This window comes from Epinephelus fuscoguttatus, linkage group LG4, assembly GCF_011397635.1.
Source record: "Epinephelus fuscoguttatus linkage group LG4, E.fuscoguttatus.final_Chr_v1".
NCBI lineage: Eukaryota > Metazoa > Chordata > Actinopteri > Perciformes > Serranidae > Epinephelus > Epinephelus fuscoguttatus.
The window spans coordinates 39,441,662-39,464,177 of NC_064755.1; the positions used below are offsets into that span (position 1 = coordinate 39,441,662).

Genomic DNA, 22,516 nt, shown 5'->3' on the forward strand with positions numbered 1-22,516 from the left:
TTTATTGAGAAAATAATCAGCACATTAATTGATAATGGAAACAACTGGTTGCAGTATTTTTACACAACACATTTTAAATCAAATGTCAGTTCTTTGCAAAGAGATGAAATACACAATCAGATCCACGATGGAAATTAATATACCCTGATAGAAAAACAAGAAAACTACAAACATACTGCACAGATAGCTAATGGACAATCATTCGTGAGATCACCATGACTTTAAAATGCTAAAGAAAAGAGAGTCGTGCTGAACATGACCATCTGATGACGTGAACACAGAAAACCAACAGAAACACTTTGTTCCCACAGCAGCAGCCAAAACAAGCCATCACCACTGAGCTGCTCTGTAATTGTTGTTTACCGTGTGAGGGACGCTCCCAAACTTTCACCAGGCAACAAGCTCACTGCCTCTGTTTTCACTGACAGCAGCAGCCGCAGGACTCTGACAGCTCCTGAAAAAAGAGGAGAAGGAGAAGTTGGTTAGTTCCCAGAGTCAGACTGCAGAAACACAACTCCAAATGTCTGACGGATAGAAAAGACAAAATGGAGTCTGTGAGGCTGAACTGAGACACAGTGGTGATCTGAGCTAAATACTAACATCAGCAGCAACAATGACAATGCCAACATGCTGATGTGAAGCATTAAACCTGCAATTTTTTTTTAGAAAACACAAACTCAAAGTCAGATTTATAATAAGGAACTGGACACCAGCAGACGACAGGAAACATCCTGAAGGTTGAAAAAGGAAACCACAGACGAAGAACCTATAATTAACTGAGTTAAGTGAAATTATGTGGAGACAATCAGAGGTGGAGGAAGTACTCAGATCCTTTACTTCAGTAAAAGTAGTAACACCACAGTGTAGAGGCTTGACTGATGCGAACTTATCTTAACCAGTTATAATACATTATCTTTTGTATCATTAATCTGAATCTGCAAAGTAACTAAATTGTCAGATAAATGTAGTGGAGTAACAAGTACAACATTCACCTCTGAGATTAGGGAAATACAATATGAAGTAGGAGAAAATGGAAATACACAAGTTAAGTACAAGTACCTCATAATTGTACTTAAGTACAGCACTTGAGTAAATGACACAGGAACTAAGAAGTTCTACAATAGCTGTATTTATATTCTGTTAATCTGGAGTAACCTCCCAGATGATGTTAGACAGCCCCGACTCTGACCACTTTTAAATCAAAGCTAAAAACATATCTGTTTCACACTGCCTTCTCCACCCTGTAACAACCGCAACCTTATTTTTAAACTCAGTTTTTAATCTTAAATTTAAATACTCTTTATTTTTGCACCTCTTGTCTGCACTTTTGTTAATTTTAATTGTGATTTTTTAAAATTGTAAATAACTTAGTAATTAACTTTACCTTTTATATCTTTTTTTCTCTTCATTTTTTTCTGTATCCTTTGTAATGTTTTATATTTTATTGCTCTATAAAGCAATTTGAATTGCCCTTGTGTACGAAATGTGCTATATATATATATATATATATATATATACATACACATATATACACACACATATATACATATATATATATATATATATATATATAAATATATATAAAGCTGCCTTGAGTTGTTACATGTAATGTGATAGTGGTAAAATGTAACTAAGTATATTTACTCAAGTAGTGTACCTACAAATCAAGGTGTACGCCATGTTTACTTAACTACATTTCAAAAGGAAATACTATACCTTTTTACTGCACTACATGTACGAAACAAACATTAGTTACTAGTCTTTTTTTATATAAAAACATTTCATGGCTCCAGCTTCACCAACTTTTTCTTTGAAAAATATTATTAATTACAATGTATTATAAATAATGTTGAGGTTAAGCAAACAAACACATTTCTCACTATTTTCATTTTTTTTTTACAAACCAAACAATCAACTGATTAATAGAGATGACAATCTGCAGATGGATCCATAATGAAAATAATCATCAGTTAATAGTTCAAATGAGCTTCACATCAACCAGCTACAACAGTAAAATCCTGATTTTACATTAGTGCATGAATCAGAATCATCTAATGAGATCAAACAGTCACAAAACTTAATTTACTGATACATACTTACATACTTTTATTTATTTCTACAGTGTTGTACGGATACATGATCCTTCATTACTGTCATATCACACCATAAATAATCTGATAACACCACCACCCTACTTATGTTGTTACTAGCAAATAAACGTGTGTACACACACTGAACTTTAACTGTGCTATTAGCCTGTGTGTGACTTCATTATTTCATTTTGCAGTGGGGGAGACTGCGATTTGTGCAAGTGCTGATGTCAAACATAGAAAATTATAGAAAGTAAAATTTGTAAAAATATTCATAAAAAATATGTGCAATATGCTTCACTTTTCACACCGGTATGTAAAATATTTAAAAATGCAATATGTGTAATATGCTGAGTATGTAAAGTGCATAAAAATGTAAAATTATTGACCTTATGCTACATAATAATAATAACAATAAATAATAATAATAATATAAATACTACTACTAGTACTAATTATTATTATTATTTATTTGTATAGCACTTATCTAAACAAAGTTACAAAATGCTTCACAAAGTACATGAAAATAAGACAACAATAACAGTACATTTAAAAAATGTTATCGTAACAGAGTATTTTTTACAGTACTTTTACTGCAGTAAAATAACTGAATACTTCCTTTACCACTAAACAGCTATAAACTGGATTTTTACTTTGAAGGCTGTAACCGGAAGTGTGAGCCGTTAGCTTCGTTAGCTTGTTAGCCGCAGCCTCAGCAGCCTGTTGAGCGGCGGCAGAAGCGGCAGTTGGTCTGAGAGCAGAGAAATGTTTGACTTTCTCAGTTTCAGTGTTTGACTGGAGGAAGTGGTCTGACACACACAGTGTGCTCACAACAAACTGTTCACTGTTTGTTTAGTTGTTTGTTTGTTTGTTGTCTCCGGAAACTGGAGCGATGTGTGCAGAATGAGAGCCGTAGGTGAGGCGCTGCAGTCGGCGTTGAGCTGCGTTTCTACACGTTGGGCTGTGTTGTCTCCTGTGAGGACTTTTTATTCATCGGGACTGAAGCGGGTCTGCAGAGGTGAGCTCACACACGTCCTGTCAGCATGACACACAACAACTGTGACGGTTTGTAGCTTTATTTACCTGCACAAACAAACCTACAGGCGTTTTAAAACCAGGGGAAGCTTCAGTTCTGCATGAATGGCAAGTTGTTTTGTTGAATCACATAAAACAAACACTTGAACATTCTCAAACTCACTGAAAAGTACATGAAGAATATAAAAGTATAGGCTATAAATATGTTTGAGTCCTTGTAAATTGACTTCTAGGTAGTTTAGAGACTGTAGATAGACCTGCAGGTGGTTTAAATCCTGCCGATGGAGCTCCAGTACAGTCTACTGTTTCAAACTTGTAGATAAAGCTATAGGTCGTTTAGTTCTTGTCAAGAGACCTACAAGTTCTGGTTCACAGACTTTCATGTGGTTCAGGTTGTGTAGATGGACCCACTGGTGGTTTAAAGTCTGTGGCTAGACTTACAGGGAATCAATGTCTTGTAGTCGCATTGTACAGGTAGCTTAGAGTTTACAGGTAGACCTTAGATAGAAGGACTCGAAGACGAACCTACAGAGTATTTTGGTGTGGTGTATTAAGGTGGGTGAAGGTCTAGTAGGCAACCAACATGTGGAATCTTGTGTATGGACCTCTGGGTCTACCCAAACTTGAAGATAGACCAACAGGTGATCTGGAGTCTGCAGATGGACCTACTGGTAGTTCGTTCTTGTAGACAGACTTGGTAGTAGTCTTGAAAGGTAGTTTAGTTCTTGAAAATGAATAATGGATAGGTTAGTTCCTACGCCCTTACAGGTTGTTTAGGTCTTGCAGACAGATTTACAGGTAGATAGTCTGTACAAAGACCTCTGAAGAGAGTACTTTAGAACTTGTAGTTCGACCTGCAGGCAGGTAAGAGTGTTTAGGTAGATCTTAGATAGACCTACAGGTAGTTTAAAACTCAAAGATGGACCTACAGGTTATTTTGGTGTGGTGGATTAAGGTGGATGAAGGTCCAGTAGGCAACCAACATGTGGTTTAGAATCTTGTGCATGGACCTACAGACATGTTTAGAATATATACATAGACCTACAGGAAGTTTAAAACTTGAAGGTAGACCCTCAGGTAATTTAGAGTCTTCAGATAGATCTACTTGTAGGTACTTGTGTAGACATACCTGCAGGTAGTTTAATCTTGAATATAGATCAACAGGTAGGTTGGTTCCTGCACACGTACAGGTTGTTTTGGTCTTGCAGACAGATTTACAGGTAGATAGTCTGTTCATGGACCTCTGAGGAGTACGTTTAGAACTGCAGGTGATCTCCAGGTGTGGTTTAGAGGTTGTAAATAGGCTGCCGTATAGTTTCAAACTTGTTAGATAAACATGCAGTATAGTTCTTGTAAAGAGACCTACAAGAGTTTAGTTCTTGTTGACAGACTTACAAGTGGTTCAGGTTTTGTAGATTGACCTACTGGTAGTTTAAAGTCCATGGATAGACTTGCAGAGAGTTTAGGTCTTAGACGGACCTACAGGTAGTTTAAAACTTGAAGATGGACCTGTGGGTAGTGCGTTTTGTACTGGTGGAGAGACCTACAAGTTGTTTAGATCTTGCAGACAACCAACACTTGGTTTTGAGACTTGTAAATAGACCTAAAGGTAGTTCTAGACAGACTTACAGGTACTTGAGATTCTGGAGATAAAGCCACGGGTAATTTAAAGTCTGCAGTTTTTCATTCTGTAGTTTTGTTCTTGTAGACAGACTTGCAGGTAGTTAAGTTCTTGTAGACACATATAGGTTAGTTCCTATTGAAAAAGCTACTGGTTGTTTCAATCTTCCAGACAACCAAGATGAGGTTTAGAGGTTTGCAGATAGACCTACAGGTAGTTTAGAGTCTATAGATAGACCTAAGTTGGTATTGTTTAAAAGATACAACAGCAGTACCAACACCAGTACCCTTGAAGTGACACCAATAGCAATATAGTAGGCATTTCTTACCTTCTTTTCCCTTACTTTTCTTTCTACCATTGGATACCCATCATGTGAATGGAAGCATTCAAGTTGTGTAAACCGCCAACTCTGTCAAGTACATCATGCTCGACTTTAACACACTGCAGACTGTATGGTTTATACCCAATCAGATGTCATATTGAATGAAAGAATGCTTGTGGTGATAGGCTGTGAGCACAACCACACAAATAGTCTTTTTCCCCCAGATCTGGGTACTAAAGGATTGAGTACAGGTGTCGTTTGACAGGAAAAGTTTCGATAGAACCTAGTACCAGGTTATTTTGGTAGACATCTTCAAGGTACCAGCCCTACCTAAGGGTAAGTTTATTACTTGTGGTTTGACCTTCTGGTAGTTTAAATCTTGGAGAAATCAACTTAAAGGTGGATTTAGGTCTTGTAGGTATTTCTCGAGATACTTAAGTTCTTGCAGCTAGACCTAAAGGTAGTTTAGTTCTTCAAAACAGGCCTACATCATTCTCTGACTTTTATCTGTAGCCAGAAGTTTCTGTAGACTGTTTAACAATAGATAACTGATGTTCCTCTCATCACTGGCACCATTCAGTAGTTTGATGTTTGCTAGTTTTTCCTGTTGATCATCACACTGGGACAAGGTTACATCAGATATTCTCAGCAGCCACGGAGTCGAGTTTTCTATCAGAAAATGTCCCAGTGATCTCAAACATCAGGCTTTGGCTTCTGTCTGGAGTCGCCACATTTAACAGTAGTGCAGGGAGGAATCCACCAGAGAAGAAGAACAATTACAGAGTCCAGTTTCTTTGACCACATGAGGAGAAAAAGACGGGATGGCTCGGAGTTTGTGACTCACATGTTGTAGACTGGAGAAACTCTGAGCGCTTTGATCTTAATATTACTGTAATTTCAGATGTACAAATATAACCATTTCCTTTAATTATGTGGATATTGTCGAAACATAGGACATTACTAAGCAGGAAGGTTGCCTAAAAATATAACTGAAACTGAAAACTGTTGATCTTGAAGGGTTTTTCAGGGAGTTTCCTTTTAAAACCAGTAAACATGGAGATCTAAACTTCAGTAAAAGTACTAATATCAAACTGTATAAATAAATAAAAATATGTAAGTATAATCAGTAGACTGTGGTTAAGGTATTTAAGTATCAAACTGTCCCCTCTGACTGTTATACTGTCATATATGCTCTCATTACATGATTATGACTCATATTATCATTAATTGCAAAAGCAGGATTTAGCTGTTGTAGTTGTTTCAGGTGGAGCTCATTTTCAACTATTAACTAATGATTATTTTCAATATGGATTAATTGGCACAATATTTTCTTCAATAATTGATTGCTTGTTTGGTTTGTAAAAATAGTGAAAATACTGGGAAATGTTTGTTAAAATGAGCCAGAATCCAAAGTGACACCTTCACAATGTTCATTTAACCTCCACATTATCACTAATACATTACAATTATGAATATTATTAGACGGAAAAATTTGTGAAACTGGAACCACGAAATGTTTTTACAGGAAAAATGACATCTTCACATCCATTTTCTGTCAATCAACTAATTTATTAATGAAAGATGGTTTCAGCTGGACTTGTTTAAACTGTTGTGGAGTTTAATTTATCACAAAGCTTCACGTCTTGCACACAAAACACATTAAGAGTTTATAACTAGTAATTTAAGCTGTCAAATTATTGTAGTGGAGAGGAGTAGAAGTATAAAGTAGCATGAAAAACAAAGAAGTAAAGTACATGTAACTAAAATTCTGAGTTGAATAAATGTGCTTTGTAGTGTTGCCACGACACTGGAATTTCTAAATTTGATACAGTACCTTTTAAAATAAGAAAATTCTTTTTTGATACTGCAGGGAAAAATTGACAATGAGGGCATAAAATTTAAACTTAATTAAAAGATAAATATTACAAGGTTATGCCATTACAACAACGACTTTTCTTTTCCTGAGAAAAATAAATATTTAAACGGTTTCAAATATTTATAATCTATGTTTCGATAATCATTTTGACAACACCAGTACTTCCATTCCACCACTGGGTTCAAACCCTTTTTAAAACTGACCTCAATTGTTTTTATTATATTACATAATAAAACTGTTACATTAATAAGAAGCAAAGAGTTTGGGACATTATCACTGTGTTGCATCGAGATATCAAATCAATTTCCCATGACTTTATAATTTCAATAACTGACAAGCAACTGACTGTACGCTGCCATCATTAAATACTGGAAAATACTATAACCCGTGACAGTCAAAGGGGGCTCACATGACTAAATGCAGGGTTTTCATAAAGATGTTCAACAGTTTTTATCTGTGAAATAACATTAAAGGAATACTTTTCCCCCCAAATTACCTTTTGTACATCAGTTACTCACCTTGTGTTATGTTGAATTTGTGAAGAAAACTTTTTCCTGCAAGCCTCCATGTTGAAAAAATAATCAAAAAACTGAGAAAATTCCCGATGAATGAATGTAACGGGTCCATGTGTAACAGCAGCAAAATTATATCAAAATATCTACTTACAATCTCTCACATAACTCATGCAGGATAATCCAAGTCTCATTTATCAGTACTTCTCAAACACATGCATTTTCATAACTTTATTACCATTTAAAACTAAATTAAAATTGAAACGTATCTATACTCTCTTCAAAACCAGACTCCATTGACAAAATCAGTAATTTAACATCACTGAACACATGAGCTACTGCTCCACCACTGCCTCAATCACTTGGTTTATTTGTGTTATTATGTGACTTTGGTGAATGCGAACGAACCCTTTAAAACCCCAAAGCCACACAATAACACAAACTAACTCACTGATCGAGGCACAGGTAGACCAGCAGCTCCTGTGTTCAGCGAGGTAAAATTACTGTTTTTGTCAATGAAGTCTGGCTTTGAAGAGAGCATAGATAAGTTTCACTTTGTTCAGTTCCCTTTCAGAAAGGGTCGTCTGTTTGGGAAGTACTGAGCATATGACTGGATAAATGAGACTTATATTATGATGCACAAGTTGTTGTTTGTAAATAGATGTTTTGATATAGTTTTGGTGTGACTTCAGTTCATCAGGACTCCTTTTTTTTTTTGATTCTTCAATCACTGTGGAGGCAATTCAGTGTAACATAGGGTGAGTAATTGATACACAAATGATCATTTTGTGGGTGAAGTATTCCTTTGTCTTCTGACTGGAGTTCACAGAAATTATCCTGGTTCAGAATATACACACTGTACCTCTCCCTCTGTCTCGGACTGTAATTGCATTAGTCTCTCTGAGTACTTTCTCATGACAGGGGGCTTCTGTTATAGGATTAGCCCACATGCTAACACTTACACAATAACACACACACACACACACACACAGCTCAGCACAACAAGCTGCAGCAGAACACTCTGTTTTCTAGCTTAGATAATTTCAGGAGATGTACTGTCAATGTGTGATGAGTTTCCTTCAGTGGAGAGCCACAGATTGAAGTTGATTTGATTGAGTTGAGCTCGGTTTGACAGGTGGTTGAGCTTAATGTGACCACAGAGAATGCTGGCTTTTAATTCGTTGTCATCGTCTTTAAAGTGGTAGAAAGGCTGGACAATTAACTTCATGCTGCTGTAGTTTTACATTAAGGAAAGGGGGGGGGGGTATTATTTGACTGTCAAAATAGTCATTAGCTGCAGCCCTGAGTGGAATCAATCTCAACATCTGACTCAGAAAGGACGAGAAGATGAGGATTTTATTAAATGATGTTGACAATCAGTTAAAACTCTTGCTGTTGGAAGTGTGACAAAAGTGCTGTCGTCACGACTTTATGTGAAAGTGACTCTGTGCTTATTTAGACTGATGTGTGAAATTAAATTTACACAAGATGATTGAAGTCGTCACTAAATGTCTACTGGACTGAGCTCAACATCACAGACTGATGGATCATGTATCAGTGGAGGAGGATGTGACGGAGGGAGGGGTGAGGAGGAGGTGGTGGTGATGGCGAGGAGGGGGGTTGACCTTCTTTTGAAGACTGGTTTTTGACTGTCCACCAGATGGGTCGTCATGGTGACAGTAACACACATGGTGATGCCTAACGCCCACTTACGCAAAGCAGAAGGTGAGACAGTTGTGTTTTTTTTTTTTTATTCCCTGAGTGAATAATCTCCTCAAACGTAGACGCTCTTATTGATTGACGCAACGAGACGCAGAGAGACGTTCAGCAAAGTTTGTAACTCTGACGTGTATGTGCGTGTGTGTGTGTTTGTGCGAGTCTTAATGCCACCAAATCCTGTGAACGCTACATGTGGTGAACTGTGCACACATGGTCCCGTTCCCACACACAACCTGTAGTCCCTGGTATGGTCTGAACACACACACACACACACACACACACACTGTTCAAAGCATGACACACACGCACTCTGTTCAAAGCACCCTCCCACACTCATCTGGGTGACGAGCTGCTAACCTCACCACCTTTTTCCATTTTCAGACTGTTCAGATTTTTCTTTTGATTTTTCTTTAATCAGCAGCTGCGGTTACATGGACCATATCACTTCAATCTGATTGACGTCATCATGATAAGAAATTCCAATTGAACTGTTCACATAAATGCTCAATTAAGTGGTCCGGTAAGATGTGTGTTTACGTGACCCAAAGCATGTAATTAGAGTACTGTATAACTTAAAGTGGTTCCACCTGCTGCGAATTGTTTAATCTGCTGGAAATATAACAAAGTTTTTTTTCCAACTTTATGTAGAAAATTCAATTCATACTTCACATAAAGTATTGAAGGAGAAGAAGTTTTACCACCATGCAATTTAGTAATATCAGTGTAACCCAGGTTGTTTTCGGTAGTTACAAATTACAGATGTCCCCTAAACACCTCACATCCAGACTATCTGTAGATGCTACAATTTACAGATGTTCCTACAAATCATATTCAAGACATAAGGTGACATACTTGTTTGGTACATACCACAGCAAATATCACATAATCATAATTTTTTACATTTATTTTCAGTCAGTTGGTTTGAAGAAAGCTATTCGCACATCCAACTGTCTCAGATGCAGGTACATTGGAAAGTGTCGCTTGAGACTTTGAACAGAAAATCTTGCACACTGCTCTTTAAACACTAACGTTTCAGTCCTCTTGGAAATTCGTCAAGAGTGTTCAACACCATTATTTCCAACATTCAGCTTAAATAGAAACTGCTCCACCGATTTCACGTAATATAGTGAACGAGCTAATGGCGCTAACGATTGATCAGAAATGTACATCAACATTTTTTGTTGACACTAGATATCAAACAGAAACCAGAAACTGAGTCGTATTAAGTATCTGTGAGCTGTAAATTCACCACTTCCAAGCAGAAGAGAGAAGATTAAGTTACCCCGGTGTCTTATGGTGGAAAGTTTCTCCTCCTCTGTGCTGCTGCATTGTGTCCGCAGCTGTCTGTACCAAAGAGTAGCATGAAAGTCAAGAGTGCTCACTCTGGGGCAAAACCTGGGGATCAAAATGTCCTCAGAAGTACACTGCACAGTACACTGACTAGCAAAAAACCCCCAAAACCAAACCAAACAAAACAAAATGACTGCCTGACTTGAAGCAATCTCAGGCCATGTTTACATGAAAATGATCCACTGAAAACAATCGTTTCTCATTTTCGTTTTGAAAAAAGTTACGTGTTTAGACGACAACGTTTTGATTACAATCGCCGTGCACAGGGATCCGCAAAAATGACCAAAAACGCACTTCACTTCCTGCTTCCGAGCGGCGATGTATAAACAAACAAAATGGCAACTGCATGAACGTTTTTCTGGACGGACGACGAGATGGAGTTGCTACAGTAAATCTACACTATGATGGGGATGAAGCGTTGATAAATTCAACAGGGTAAGCAGCACAAGCAGAGCTCGGGAGTCCGCCATTGTCGCGCATTTCTCGCGCATGCCTAGTGACTGGAACCGTAATGCGTATGTGCGAAAGTCTCCGTTTTCAGAGGAACTGCATATTACAAGTTTACATGACAACGGAGACGGTGCCGTTTCCAAAAAATTGCACTCTGGAACCCGTTTTCAAAAGGTTGCGTTTTCAGGCCGCTGTCGTGTAAACGATCGGCCAAAATGCAACTAAAGTTTACCGTTTTCAGTTGAAATCATTGTCATATAAACGGGACCTCAGTCGACAGAGGGGTCCTCAACCCATGATTCGATCTTTGACTCTTAACAGGAAGCTCTATGTATATTGAAATTGCAATATCTGTCAAGATAATCCCAATTTGCTTTTAAAGAGAATGTAAAGTACTGTGAATCACACTGCGACCACGACAGAGCTCTTAGTGGAGCTAAACACCCAGTAGCATTTGTTTGAGGATCCAGCAGTGCAGATTTAGTAGTGCATGTGCAACACCTGTAGTGCAACACTGATGTAGTCTTTGGAAAGGAACCTTATCATGGAAGAACCTTAAAGAAAGTGATAACAATTTAAACACTGTCTTTTCTTTTGGATTGTGTTCGTTAGAGGATGCATTTTAAACATGGAAATATTGTAAAATAGAATCCAGCTGCCTCCAGGTTACAGCAGAAGAACACAAAGTTTTGTTTTTTATTTGATTCTACAGATGAGGAAGTGTCGAGTTAGTTTCTCCTCGTTGTTCCTCGTCTCCTTCAGTTGCCAGCGGAGAGAGAGATCAGTATGTATTGACCTCCTCTGTCTCTGGCAGGAACGCAGCCGAATAAACAATAGTGTGTTTGTGTTGATGGTCAGCACGGGGCCTCCCACTGGCTGTGATCAGAGGAGACAGCACAGCGAGAGCCTGTGGGACACACACTGGGCTGTGAGATCCCATCAGCCACCTGGGCATCCTGGACAGAGACCCGGCCTGCAGGATGGGAGCGTCTCTGTGGTTGAGGAGGAGAAATCAGAGCTTAGGGTCGAGACTCCTAAACACAAAACACTGCTGATCTGAGGTTATTAACTCTGGTGATGCATGAGGCCATTTCTGTGTGTTGTTTCACTGGTTTGAGGTGTATTGTCGTTTGGTAAGTGATGTCACTCACTTGATGCTCCACTTGTTGAAGGCTGAAGGTCAGAACTAAGCCACTTGTAATAATTTTTTTGGCTTTTTCGCCTTTATTCAATAGGACAGTTGAAGTAGGGGGAGATTCCATGCAGCAAATGTTGCCAGTAAATGTTGTCATCCAAACGTCAGCAAGGGTCCAATAGACTCTTGTGTAGATGTTTGAGTGCAGCCCATTTTTGTGACCTCAGGGACTGTAGGCATAACAAACTGCAGGCTACAATTCCACCAATTCCGTCACTGCTTTTAAGTCACCACCTCACCACGGTGAAGTTAGTTTTATGGTGGAAAGTTTCTCCTCCTCTGTGCTGCTGCATTGTGTCCGCAGCTGTCTGTACCAAAGAGTAGCATGAAAGTCAAGAGTGCTCACTCTGGGGCAAAACCTGGGGATCAAAATGTCCTCAGAAGTACACTGCACAGTACACTGACTAGCAAAAAACCCCCAAAACAAAACCAAACAAAACAAAACGACTGCCTGACTTGAAGCAATCTCAGGCCATGTTTACACGAAAATGATCCACTGAAAACAATCGTTTCTCATTTTTGTTTTGAAAAAAGTTCCGTGTTTGTTAAAAACACCTGCCCTGTTTGGTTCGGTTCAATTCAAGTCAAGTTCGTTTGGGCAATCACACTGGGGTGCGCACCAAAACAACCAGACTGAGACCTCACTTCCCCCCCAATCAAGGCAATGGGAGGTGGGTGAGCTCACCCCACAGCCCTCCAGTTGACTGCAGGGGGCTGAAGTGAACTGTCAATTGTACTATAAATAGAACTGCATACACGTACGTGTGATGGCAGCTCCCCGGGAACATTCAGTGTGGATAGTATGTCTGAGCTTTCATGATCTTGGAGATGTTCCCTTATGGATGTCCAAGAATAGACATGAACGTGCTGTACGTGTCACAAATGAATGCCAGGATGTGAGGTGATCACACTGGTGGAGAGTGTTTCAGCTTCAGCAAAGTGTTCATGCTCATCCCGACACTTCATGAATCCAATTAATGAATGTAAAGTAAAAAGAAGGAAGAAAAGGGACTTTTTTTTTATTTACTTGGACTCTTGGCCCTCTTTTGTGCAAAAGGCATTGTTAATGCTTCTCCACATATCACATAGCAGCTAGCTGTCCCTTACCCCGTGAGACACTCTTCTCCAGCAGCTCTTTGCCAGGTGATCTTTGGTCAGCCTTGTTTCCTTTTCCCTGGTGGTGTCTGTTTGAGAGACATTTAGGACACCCCCTCTGGGAGCATTTGTAAAATGTGTCCAAGCCATCTTAGACAAAGATGTTTTATCTCTGAGATCATCAAGTGTTTTCGTAGAGTTCCTCATTTGATGTTTTAGGGTGTGTTTATATTAGGTGTGATTGATTCACACTGTGCCTGAGCAATGTTCCCTCTAATTTTGAAAACTCCTGAGTAGACATTCAACTCCTCTGATCACCTACTTGAGCGTACACAGTACATCCACATAGCGGTGCCATGGCATCACCTCTCCAACCCCAAATATCATTACAAGTGAATATTACTATAAAGATTAATAATAAGATTATTTTAACTACAGAATATCTAGGTCAGTTACAATTAACAATAACAAAACATTGTTTTGGCAAAATAGATTTTGCATTTATTGCCATAATGTGAACAATTAAGAGAAAAATGTGCTCCATAAAAGTCACTTGGAGACAATACAAACATTTAAGAGTGATGGCAATACAAAGTGCAAACAACTCTTTGGAATACAAAATAAGTTACACTCTTAAATAGTGATTGCCAACTACTTTAGGCCTCTAAACTGCAACAAATATAATATGCTAGATCAAAAACTAAATGTAAACTTAAATTGTAGTTGTACTGCTACAGAGAGTGCCACTGTACTGGATAAAAACATTTTCCTGGCAAAAAATATTAGTGGCCAGGCAGTGCAATGAGTGCATGTAAACAAAAATGGTAGCAGAGCTACTACTACAGACAGTGCTGTACTGGATGAAGTTTTTACTGGCAAAACATATTGCTGGCCTGGCCAGGTAGTGCAGAAGAATATCAGAATATGTTTATGTTGTAAGTGTTTGCGCTTGAAAAAGAAAAAATATCGGTGGCGTTCGCTCGTCTGTTTGTATATACTCCGACAGCCACTCCACCTTAAACAACACACGTTTTTTCTTAAGATTTCCAGAGGACGAAGCGCCACAGCCCACACATTTAGCCATATCTATGATGCTATGCCTAACGGCTAACAACAAAGTCAGCAGCGAATACCCAACATAATGCCATTGATTGGCTGTCAAGCTAAACAACCGTTGCAGGTATTGGCTGGGCAGCGCCTGGTGGGCATGTTTTTTTTTTAATCATCACTGACTGACAGTTCACTCTCATCTGTCACTCATGGCACAGACAAACGCCCACAGTGGAGTACGCATTTACCGTTCAAGTCACAAGACAGCGGAGGGAACAGTATGCCTGGGTATGGTTGCGCCCCTCATCCCCCGTCGCTCAGGTGTCGCATTAGTAATATTTTTGGGGCGGCAGTAGCTCAGTCCATAGGGACCTGGGTTGGGAACCGGAGGGTCGCCTGTTCAAGTCCCCGTCCGGACCAAAATATGGAGCATGGACTGGTAGCTGGAGAGGTGCCAGTTCACCTCCTGGGCACTGCCGAGGTGCCCCTGAGCAAGACACCGAACCCCCAAACCGCTCGGAGCACCTGTCATGGGCAGCCCACTCTGACATCTCTCCACTTAGTGCATGTATAGGTCCAGTTTGTGCATATGTGTGTTCGGACCTGTGTGTAATTGACAACAGAGTGAAAAATTGAATTTCCCCTCGGGGATTAATAAAGTATATGAAATTTATGTATGTACCCTTGAATCATCATCTGTGTGACATGTTTTTGTTGTTGTTGCTGCAATGTAGAAAAGAGCACCAATCACAAGATCCAAAGACCCTTAACACTGGAGCCAAGCTTCACATTATGCCTTCTATGGTTTATATTTTGGAGACAACGTCAAGAGTGACCCTCTCGCCTGTCTTCCTGCTTTATCACCCGTGGCCGTTGGTTCAGAAGATGAGATAGGCGCATGGTGCATGCAAATGCAGATTCGTGGTAGACTCGCTGACTGTTGCTTGTGTGAAATAACAACTTTGTTGTTTTTGTACAGTTGTTTTTCACACCTGATGCAAGCTGAGTACACATGAACTGTACTCAAGAGCACCTTTTCAAGTGGACTCGGGCACAGTGTTCACACTGATCAAACAACCTGGACTTTGGGGTCAGGTGTACTCAGATCTGGGCCTGGCTCCGTGATATGAAAGCCTGGTCTGGAGGAAGCAAACACAGTACAGAAACAGTAGAGCGGTCAGATTAGTGAACATGAATCTCAATCCAACTTTTATTTTGAGCATTAAAGTTTATTGTCAACCTGCATAACAGTAGTTTCACAAGAAAATCTTAACTGCAGGTCCACTTACTGTCCACTCTTTCCAGAGCTTTCAGCCTTCATTGCATCTGAGCAAACTCATCCACTATAGAAAAAGTTAGTAAGTGGACCTTAAGGTAACTTTTTTTTTTGACATGTCTTAGATGTCTCTGGGAAATATCCAGCTCCTTTCTCTCTGCTCAGTGCAGAAACAGTGAGGCGTCTCCTTTTCTGCAGCTGTGAAACTGTTTGTTTCTGTAAATGCTCAAGACTCTTCTGATGTACATGTTTTGCGGCCGAACCTCCGGTGAAGGTGTGAACCTGTTACATTCAGTTGTGGGTGCAGACACTCATAATGATAGTGAATGCTTTTTTTCTGGTCCAGACAAAAATCCCCTGTGAAATATAAGCTGTATTTCCTCCTCCTGTGGGTGTATGTTTGTGTTTTCTTGTCTCTGGTGGATCTAACGTTAATGCAAAGTAGCAGGAGAAAGCATGACACAGACACCAAAACCTTATTTGTATACAATTTCCTTTAACTTCAACATACAATAAGCGTTGACTCATTTGCAGCAAACCTCTCCATCACTCTGTACTCATGACTAACTCCAGCTATTTACTGAAACTAACCTGTGAAACTAACTCAGAATGTTTGCTGTTTTACTACACGTTCACTTCAGTCAATCACAAAAACAGAACATGTAAGAGAAAGGGACTGAAAGTTTCCCACACTGCCAAAATTAAATCTGTGGCTTCAGAGGGAAAAAAAGAGACTAAATATATTACAGACAATAAACTGACTACAGTTCAGAGAAACTTCACGTGTACGGAAATACATCTTTGAAACGTGCTGACACCAGAGTGTGCGAGCTGTCACTACTCACAGACCTCGGAGCAGCGCCCGGCTGTCTGCCTCTGTGGTTTTTGGAGAGCGAGGCAGAGTGAGACTTCTGCGCTGTAAATAAACAGGCTGATCTCGGGTCAGCGCCGCTCCACAGGAAGCTGTGGTTTGTTTCTGTGTTTGTAAATGAATCACACGCGGCTGAAGCTGAAGCGGCTCTGCTGACAACAGGAAGTAAAACCTGCACAGAGTCTCTTTACCTGCCTGTCTGCCTGTCTGCTGACACATCAGACTAAACGGCCGTCCACACCAAGAACAATAGATATGAAGTTTTAAAAATCATTCTAATTTAAGTGGACGACAGAGTCCTCACCACAACTATGCAACAACAACAGTGGCAAAGGATGTTGTTGGGATCACTTTCAAGGCGATTTGATGAATGATAGAAACACTGACAGTAAATCAAAATCCATCTACTAAACCATACAGGCACAACAAAGTCTCCATCTACCGACATTTTCTGTAAAACTTCAACCCCTGCATTTCTCTTCTTCTGTAAATCTGACTGATAACTTAATTTTTATTTAATGTGTTTTTGATTCTTTCTCACGTTGGACTGACACAAACTGGAGCAGAATGATACCCAGAGTTAATTTCGTTAGATAGGTTTGTCTCTGTTTTTCATACAATGTTGCTGTAACTTTGTTCTCCATTGTAATGTAAAAAAACTACTAAGTTATTGACCCTCTCTGGCATCAGATCCGTGCTCATGTCTGTGCCACAGCATAATAAAAGCTGTTTGTGTACTTTGACACATCGCACGTCAGTGTCTGCTCTTGTGGGCAAGTGCACTGGTGCAGTCTGGTCTTTAAATACTGGAACATAAGAGCAACTAGTGTCCCAAAATACTTCTGAGCAACACTTTGAATCATCACCCGCGTGTGAATACATACCCCTCTAATTTTATTTTTCTTGCTGTGTGCAGTGTACACCTCTAACAGGCAGTCAGGATCCATTTTCCTGACACAGCTGGAGAGCGCAGCGCGTGCTCAGCACTACTGTTTACAGAACGTTATCAGTGGGGATGTCATGATTAATATTAAGGTCACTAAGCAGCTTAGCACCACATATCCAATTTTTAGCTGTAAATATCACTTAAACAATTGGATGTATGTTATAAAGTTTTGTTCAGATGTTCGGGTTCATATCATTGGTTCGACATCCCATTAGTCCGTCTGTCCGCGGTGCTGAACGGCTCGCGGGGGGCGTATGGTGCGCTGCGACCGGCTTGAGGCGGAGCAGGCTCACGGCTTATGTGTTTGTCACTTTTTTTTTCATTTTAAGCCACACCATGATCTTTTCCTGACCCTAACCAAGTGGTTTTTGTGCCTAAACCTAACCAGACCTTAACCACAGGGCATCATGATAATTTCGGAACGGACTTCGGAACAATGAGTTTAATATGGTCGGAACAATGAGATGTGGAACCAATGGGCTGTCGAACCAATGGACAATTCCCAGATGTTCATGTTCCCCAGAGGATGAATCCTACTAAATCCACTCTTCTCTTTCTAGTGCCACCATGACGTTCACATTTGTGTTTTGTCTTTGTTTTTCCGTGGCACCTATTTGATGAGCAATTTGATTTTAAATTAATTAAAGCAGACATTCGTGTTCCGCAGAGGATGAATCTAAATGACCTTAGTGATCCCCTGGTCCCAGTTGTTCAGAAGTAATCTGATCAGAAGTCATGAAAATGGGTGTTCAAGAGACAAAAAGGATTCTGAAATCAGATTGGATCATGTTTTGGGTTTGATCTTTTGTGAACAAAATGTAATATGTAAAATGTGTATGCATTTTATTTACATTTTGCACTTGGTTTGTTCTGTAATACAGTAGATAAAGTAGACATTAGGCTACCTATGAAACCTTTTAGTATAGTAAAGTTAAAAAGAAAAGGAACAAGACAAAAAAAAGGTATGCTGGGATGTTGTCGCCATAAAATAATCCTCAAATAGTTGTCAGAATTTAAAAAAAAAAATTTAAAGTGATGATCTCTCCCTGGCGATAAATAGAAATGTCAGTGTGTTTGTTGGCAGGCTACTAACATCATGATATGCAGTTATCTGGATTTAGTAGTCATGAAAAGTTTTTATCTAGATCAGGGTGATCTAATCGAATGTTGCTTTGAAAAACCAGCTCAAAGTAAGATGGATTAGCTGATCTTGGATAGCAAAACATTTTTGAACAACTGGGCCCTGACTTTTCCTCTAGGCTTTAATCACATCAATGTTTTTATTTATCCTCATCCTCTTAAAAATGTGTTCGTATTAACTGGTGCACTGCAGGAAAAAAGTGGGGCTGCACATCGTTTTTTTTGTGTGATGTCATCCTGCATGATAAGCACATCCAGAAAGACTGTGATATTGCACTCAGGTATTTTGTGACTTCGGTGGAGGAGAGTGTCAGTAGAGAACTGCACTTAAAATGTAAATATCATTCTTTTTTATTGGTGCCTTTCTGTTCAAAGTTCAATTGGTTCAATAAAAGAATGCTGGAAATAATTTCCTTTCGTTTTTTTAATTGAAGAAACAATGTGTTGGATTTTATTAGTATTCTGAAAGCAGCAGAAAACTGAGTACACTTACATATCTGTTTATTTAACAGCCTTATTGTGTATTAGTTATTTCCTCATATCGTGCAGCAGTAGAAAAAAAAACAGATGCCTCTCAGATTCAGAGCAGGAAGTCACTGTGTTTGTTGAACTGTAATCAATTTTCCTGATGGCATAGTAAAACGATAAAAAATATGATGTCAGTCATGTTAAACATAAATTAAAACGTGATGTAAAACATTCCAAGTGACCATTAAGCTATCCATTCAAGTTACAGTTGGATCTTTAACTGTTGTCAGTGTTACAAAATGAGTTTTCTGATCAGAGGAGAAATACTTTATTTATTATTATGCCAATGATGCTTTTTAACTAACCATTTGTTTCCTCTCTCCTCAACAGCCAGGGTGCATGATGGGATCTTTCCGGCGTCCGAGACCTCGCTTTATGAGCTCTCCAGTGCTGTCGGACCTCGCCCGGTTCCACGCCAGCTCACCTGCGCTGCAGATCTCTAACACCAGCGTGTGGAACAGGTCAGCTGCACACTGACAGAACAACGCTCCCACATGTACAGTACATAGTACATATAGTATAATTTAATTTATTGATGAGTCCACTTTTCCTCAGCGTGTCTCATCTTATTGTTTAATTAGTGCTGCCCTACATTTCCCAGAATACCTTGCGACAACCCTGAACTCACCTCAGCCCCACAGACCTGCCCTCACCTGTTATACAGCAAATATTTGAACATACATGTTTCCAGATGCTGAAAAAGTTGGACTGAAATGCAGAAAGCAGTGAATGAAATGTTTCAGAAGATCATCACAAACGTTCACTGATTGATTTTTACTTTATTAATATAGAGTGTGCCAGTAAACCCGGAACTCCGTTAGCGCTTTTAGCACTTCCGGTTCTCTTGTCTAAAAGTCAATATGTTTTTTGAATGGGATTTTGGTAAAATGCCTCAAATAAGGTCTGTGGTTAACAAAAGCTGAAGCAAGTTTCAGGTTTTGTTCTACGACATAAAACACGTCAGTAAATACCCTACTTGTGAATTTTGAAGCTTTTACGTGTCGTAAAAAAGCGGATGCGAACAAGTTGCTCAGTACGACTACAAACCCTGTCGGGGACATTAAACGTCATCACCCCCGAACAGGCGAGAGTGCTGGCAGTCCGCCATTACAGCTTCTTATTTAGCTGAAACAGTCTGATTTCCCCATTATACAATGTTTTTAAAATAAAGCAGCTGAAATCAGTTGAAAGCTTAGTGGCGGTGATGTCAAGAGTCATGCGACCGTGGAGTAGTCATGTAGTCCGTTAAAGCCTAACGTTAGCTTTTTACTTCTGGCGATTGCATTTAAGCTTCAAATGCGGTATGAAAAGTGTTCATATGTGAAGATTATCTCACTGAACAAAACCTGTAAGTATCATAAACTTGTGTTAGCCACAGAGCTTATTTTCTGACATAATCCAAAATGCAATGCAAAAATCACATTCACTTTCTCTTCCGGGAACCAGCGCGATGGCACACTCTATAGATCAGGTCAAACTGAAACCTGGAGAGGAGGTGATGTTAACTTTCCTAAGAAACAAAAGGAGACTTCCTGGATTTCAGATGTTTACATTTAAGAGCCCAGACACACCAAACCAACTCCAGAGAACTAGCGCTGACAAAAGCCCCCTGCTCTGTTGCCTCACGTCTCTTGTGTCTCAGCCAAAAAGTTGCACATGAACACACTGCAAAGTCTTCAACCGACGGCCAACCAGCACGTACATTCTGCACTTGCGAGAGGAAATAACTCTCCGCACCAGCAGACGGCGATAGTCTGTATTTGTCATTCAAAAAGGGAAATGGGAAGACAATCTTGACGCAAATTAGCCAGTTAGCACATTGACAACACAATCAAATGCTGAAAGAACAAAGCATATTGATTGTGCACAGATGACCAGTAACACAAACCATCACAAACCATTTCTGCCAAAGAGCTCAATGGTCAACGAAAATAAAATCTTACCTTATATAAGTTTGTGTCAGTCTCGCTACTTCTGGATTTTAGCTCTTTGTTTACTTTCCTCACTTCTGTTTCTCTTTTCGTGCACTGAGCCAAACTGCCAATCAGAATGGTATCATTCACTGATGGGCTCCGGATCAGCAGACAAAAAGCCGACTAGCACAGACGAAGGCCAACTGTGCAGGACATACCGCAGCAACGAGGGCCAGGGATGCTTATTGGTGGCTCAACATTGAATGATGGCCAACCGTTGGCTTGGTTTGTCAGAGCCTTAAAGGGAGTGAATGAAGATTCTAGCATTGGAAAGTTTTTATTGTTGTTTTCACAGTTATTTAAAAGGGTACGTTTAAATAAAATGCATCAACTTGTGGAGCCACCCATGCTGCTACAGCAGACACAGAGACTATTGAAGGGGCTCAACAGAAAGACCAGCTCCTCTATCCCTCTCAAATGTTAACCAACTGGTTCGACCGGTGAAACTAGTTAGTACTGATCATAATTAAGGTTATGTCACTGCACTTCCAATTTCTTGCCTCAAATATTATCAGAAACATATTTCAGTGCCATGTTCGGGGTGTAATAGCAAGAGTTTGTGAGAAGGAAGCAGGCTGCATACTGTTTCCTGCATAGTGAAACTGAAGCTGCAAAAACTGAGATCAAACTGTAAAACTAAACAGTGCTGGTCAAATAGAAACCAAGATTCTGATACTGAGTTGCCGATTTCCAACTTAGATGTTTTCAGAAACATGTTTTAGCTCATTGTTTAGCTGTATTATGCGATGGTTTGTTACCAGCCGGCCGCCATTGTGTCAACAGAGGAGTGTGCATAATGTCACCCATCAGTGGGAGTGTTTATTGGTCCAATATGGCGCAGTGCATTCTGGTAGGTTTTACAACTCTTAAAGTGACTTCCACAGCTTCCACAGATGTTCTTGCTGTTTATTTATTTATTTTGTTGTGTACTTTTATTTTTGAAGTTTCTGTGTTGAGCCTCCTTTAGTGTTAAGCTCTCTTTGCATTATCTACCTACCAACCAAAAGAGTAAAATGTTACATGGCCTTTTTTTACACTTTATATTTTTTTAGACTTAGTTCACATGTACACAGTTTTTTGTAGCCTTATCTTTTGGCCTTTTGTCTGTGCACAAACTGCATTTTAGGTCACTGAGAACAGACCTTTGTAAAACTACTTACAGGGTGAGCATGTTCAGTTTTCAGTGTTGATGTGTAGACAGGGAAAACAGAGATTTTGGCTTGTGACGTCAGAGTGTGCGCTGTTATCTCCTTTGTGAAGCATCACACATGAAGAGACATTTCGTGCAGTGATGGATGTGACCAAAATAGTGCTGGTTCTAAGCTGCTAACATTTTTACACAAACATGTACAGTTGCCTAGAGCCGAGGGCTCTGCTTCAGGTAACCATCAGGTGATCGCTTTTATCAGGCTTCTTAGTGGTCAACATCATTTTCCTCTTCTTTGCATAGCTTTTCGGTTGTATCGC

The 22,516-nt window shown here is 39.6% G+C and overlaps 1 protein-coding gene across 1 annotated transcript in view; it reads left to right on the top strand.

The window, feature by feature from the left end:
* The first annotated feature begins 2,796 nt into the window (after positions 1 to 2,796).
* The window catches only part of prr5l (proline rich 5 like), a 38,049-nt gene continuing 18,329 nt past the window's right edge, over positions 2,797 to 22,516 (top strand). The window contains exons 1-2 of the mRNA XM_049575157.1: positions 2,797 to 3,108; positions 19,407 to 19,537. Coding sequence (XP_049431114.1) covers positions 19,416 to 19,537 — 122 coding nt within the window. The 5' untranslated portion in view covers positions 2,797 to 3,108; positions 19,407 to 19,415. The remainder of the gene's footprint in view (positions 3,109 to 19,406; positions 19,538 to 22,516) is intronic.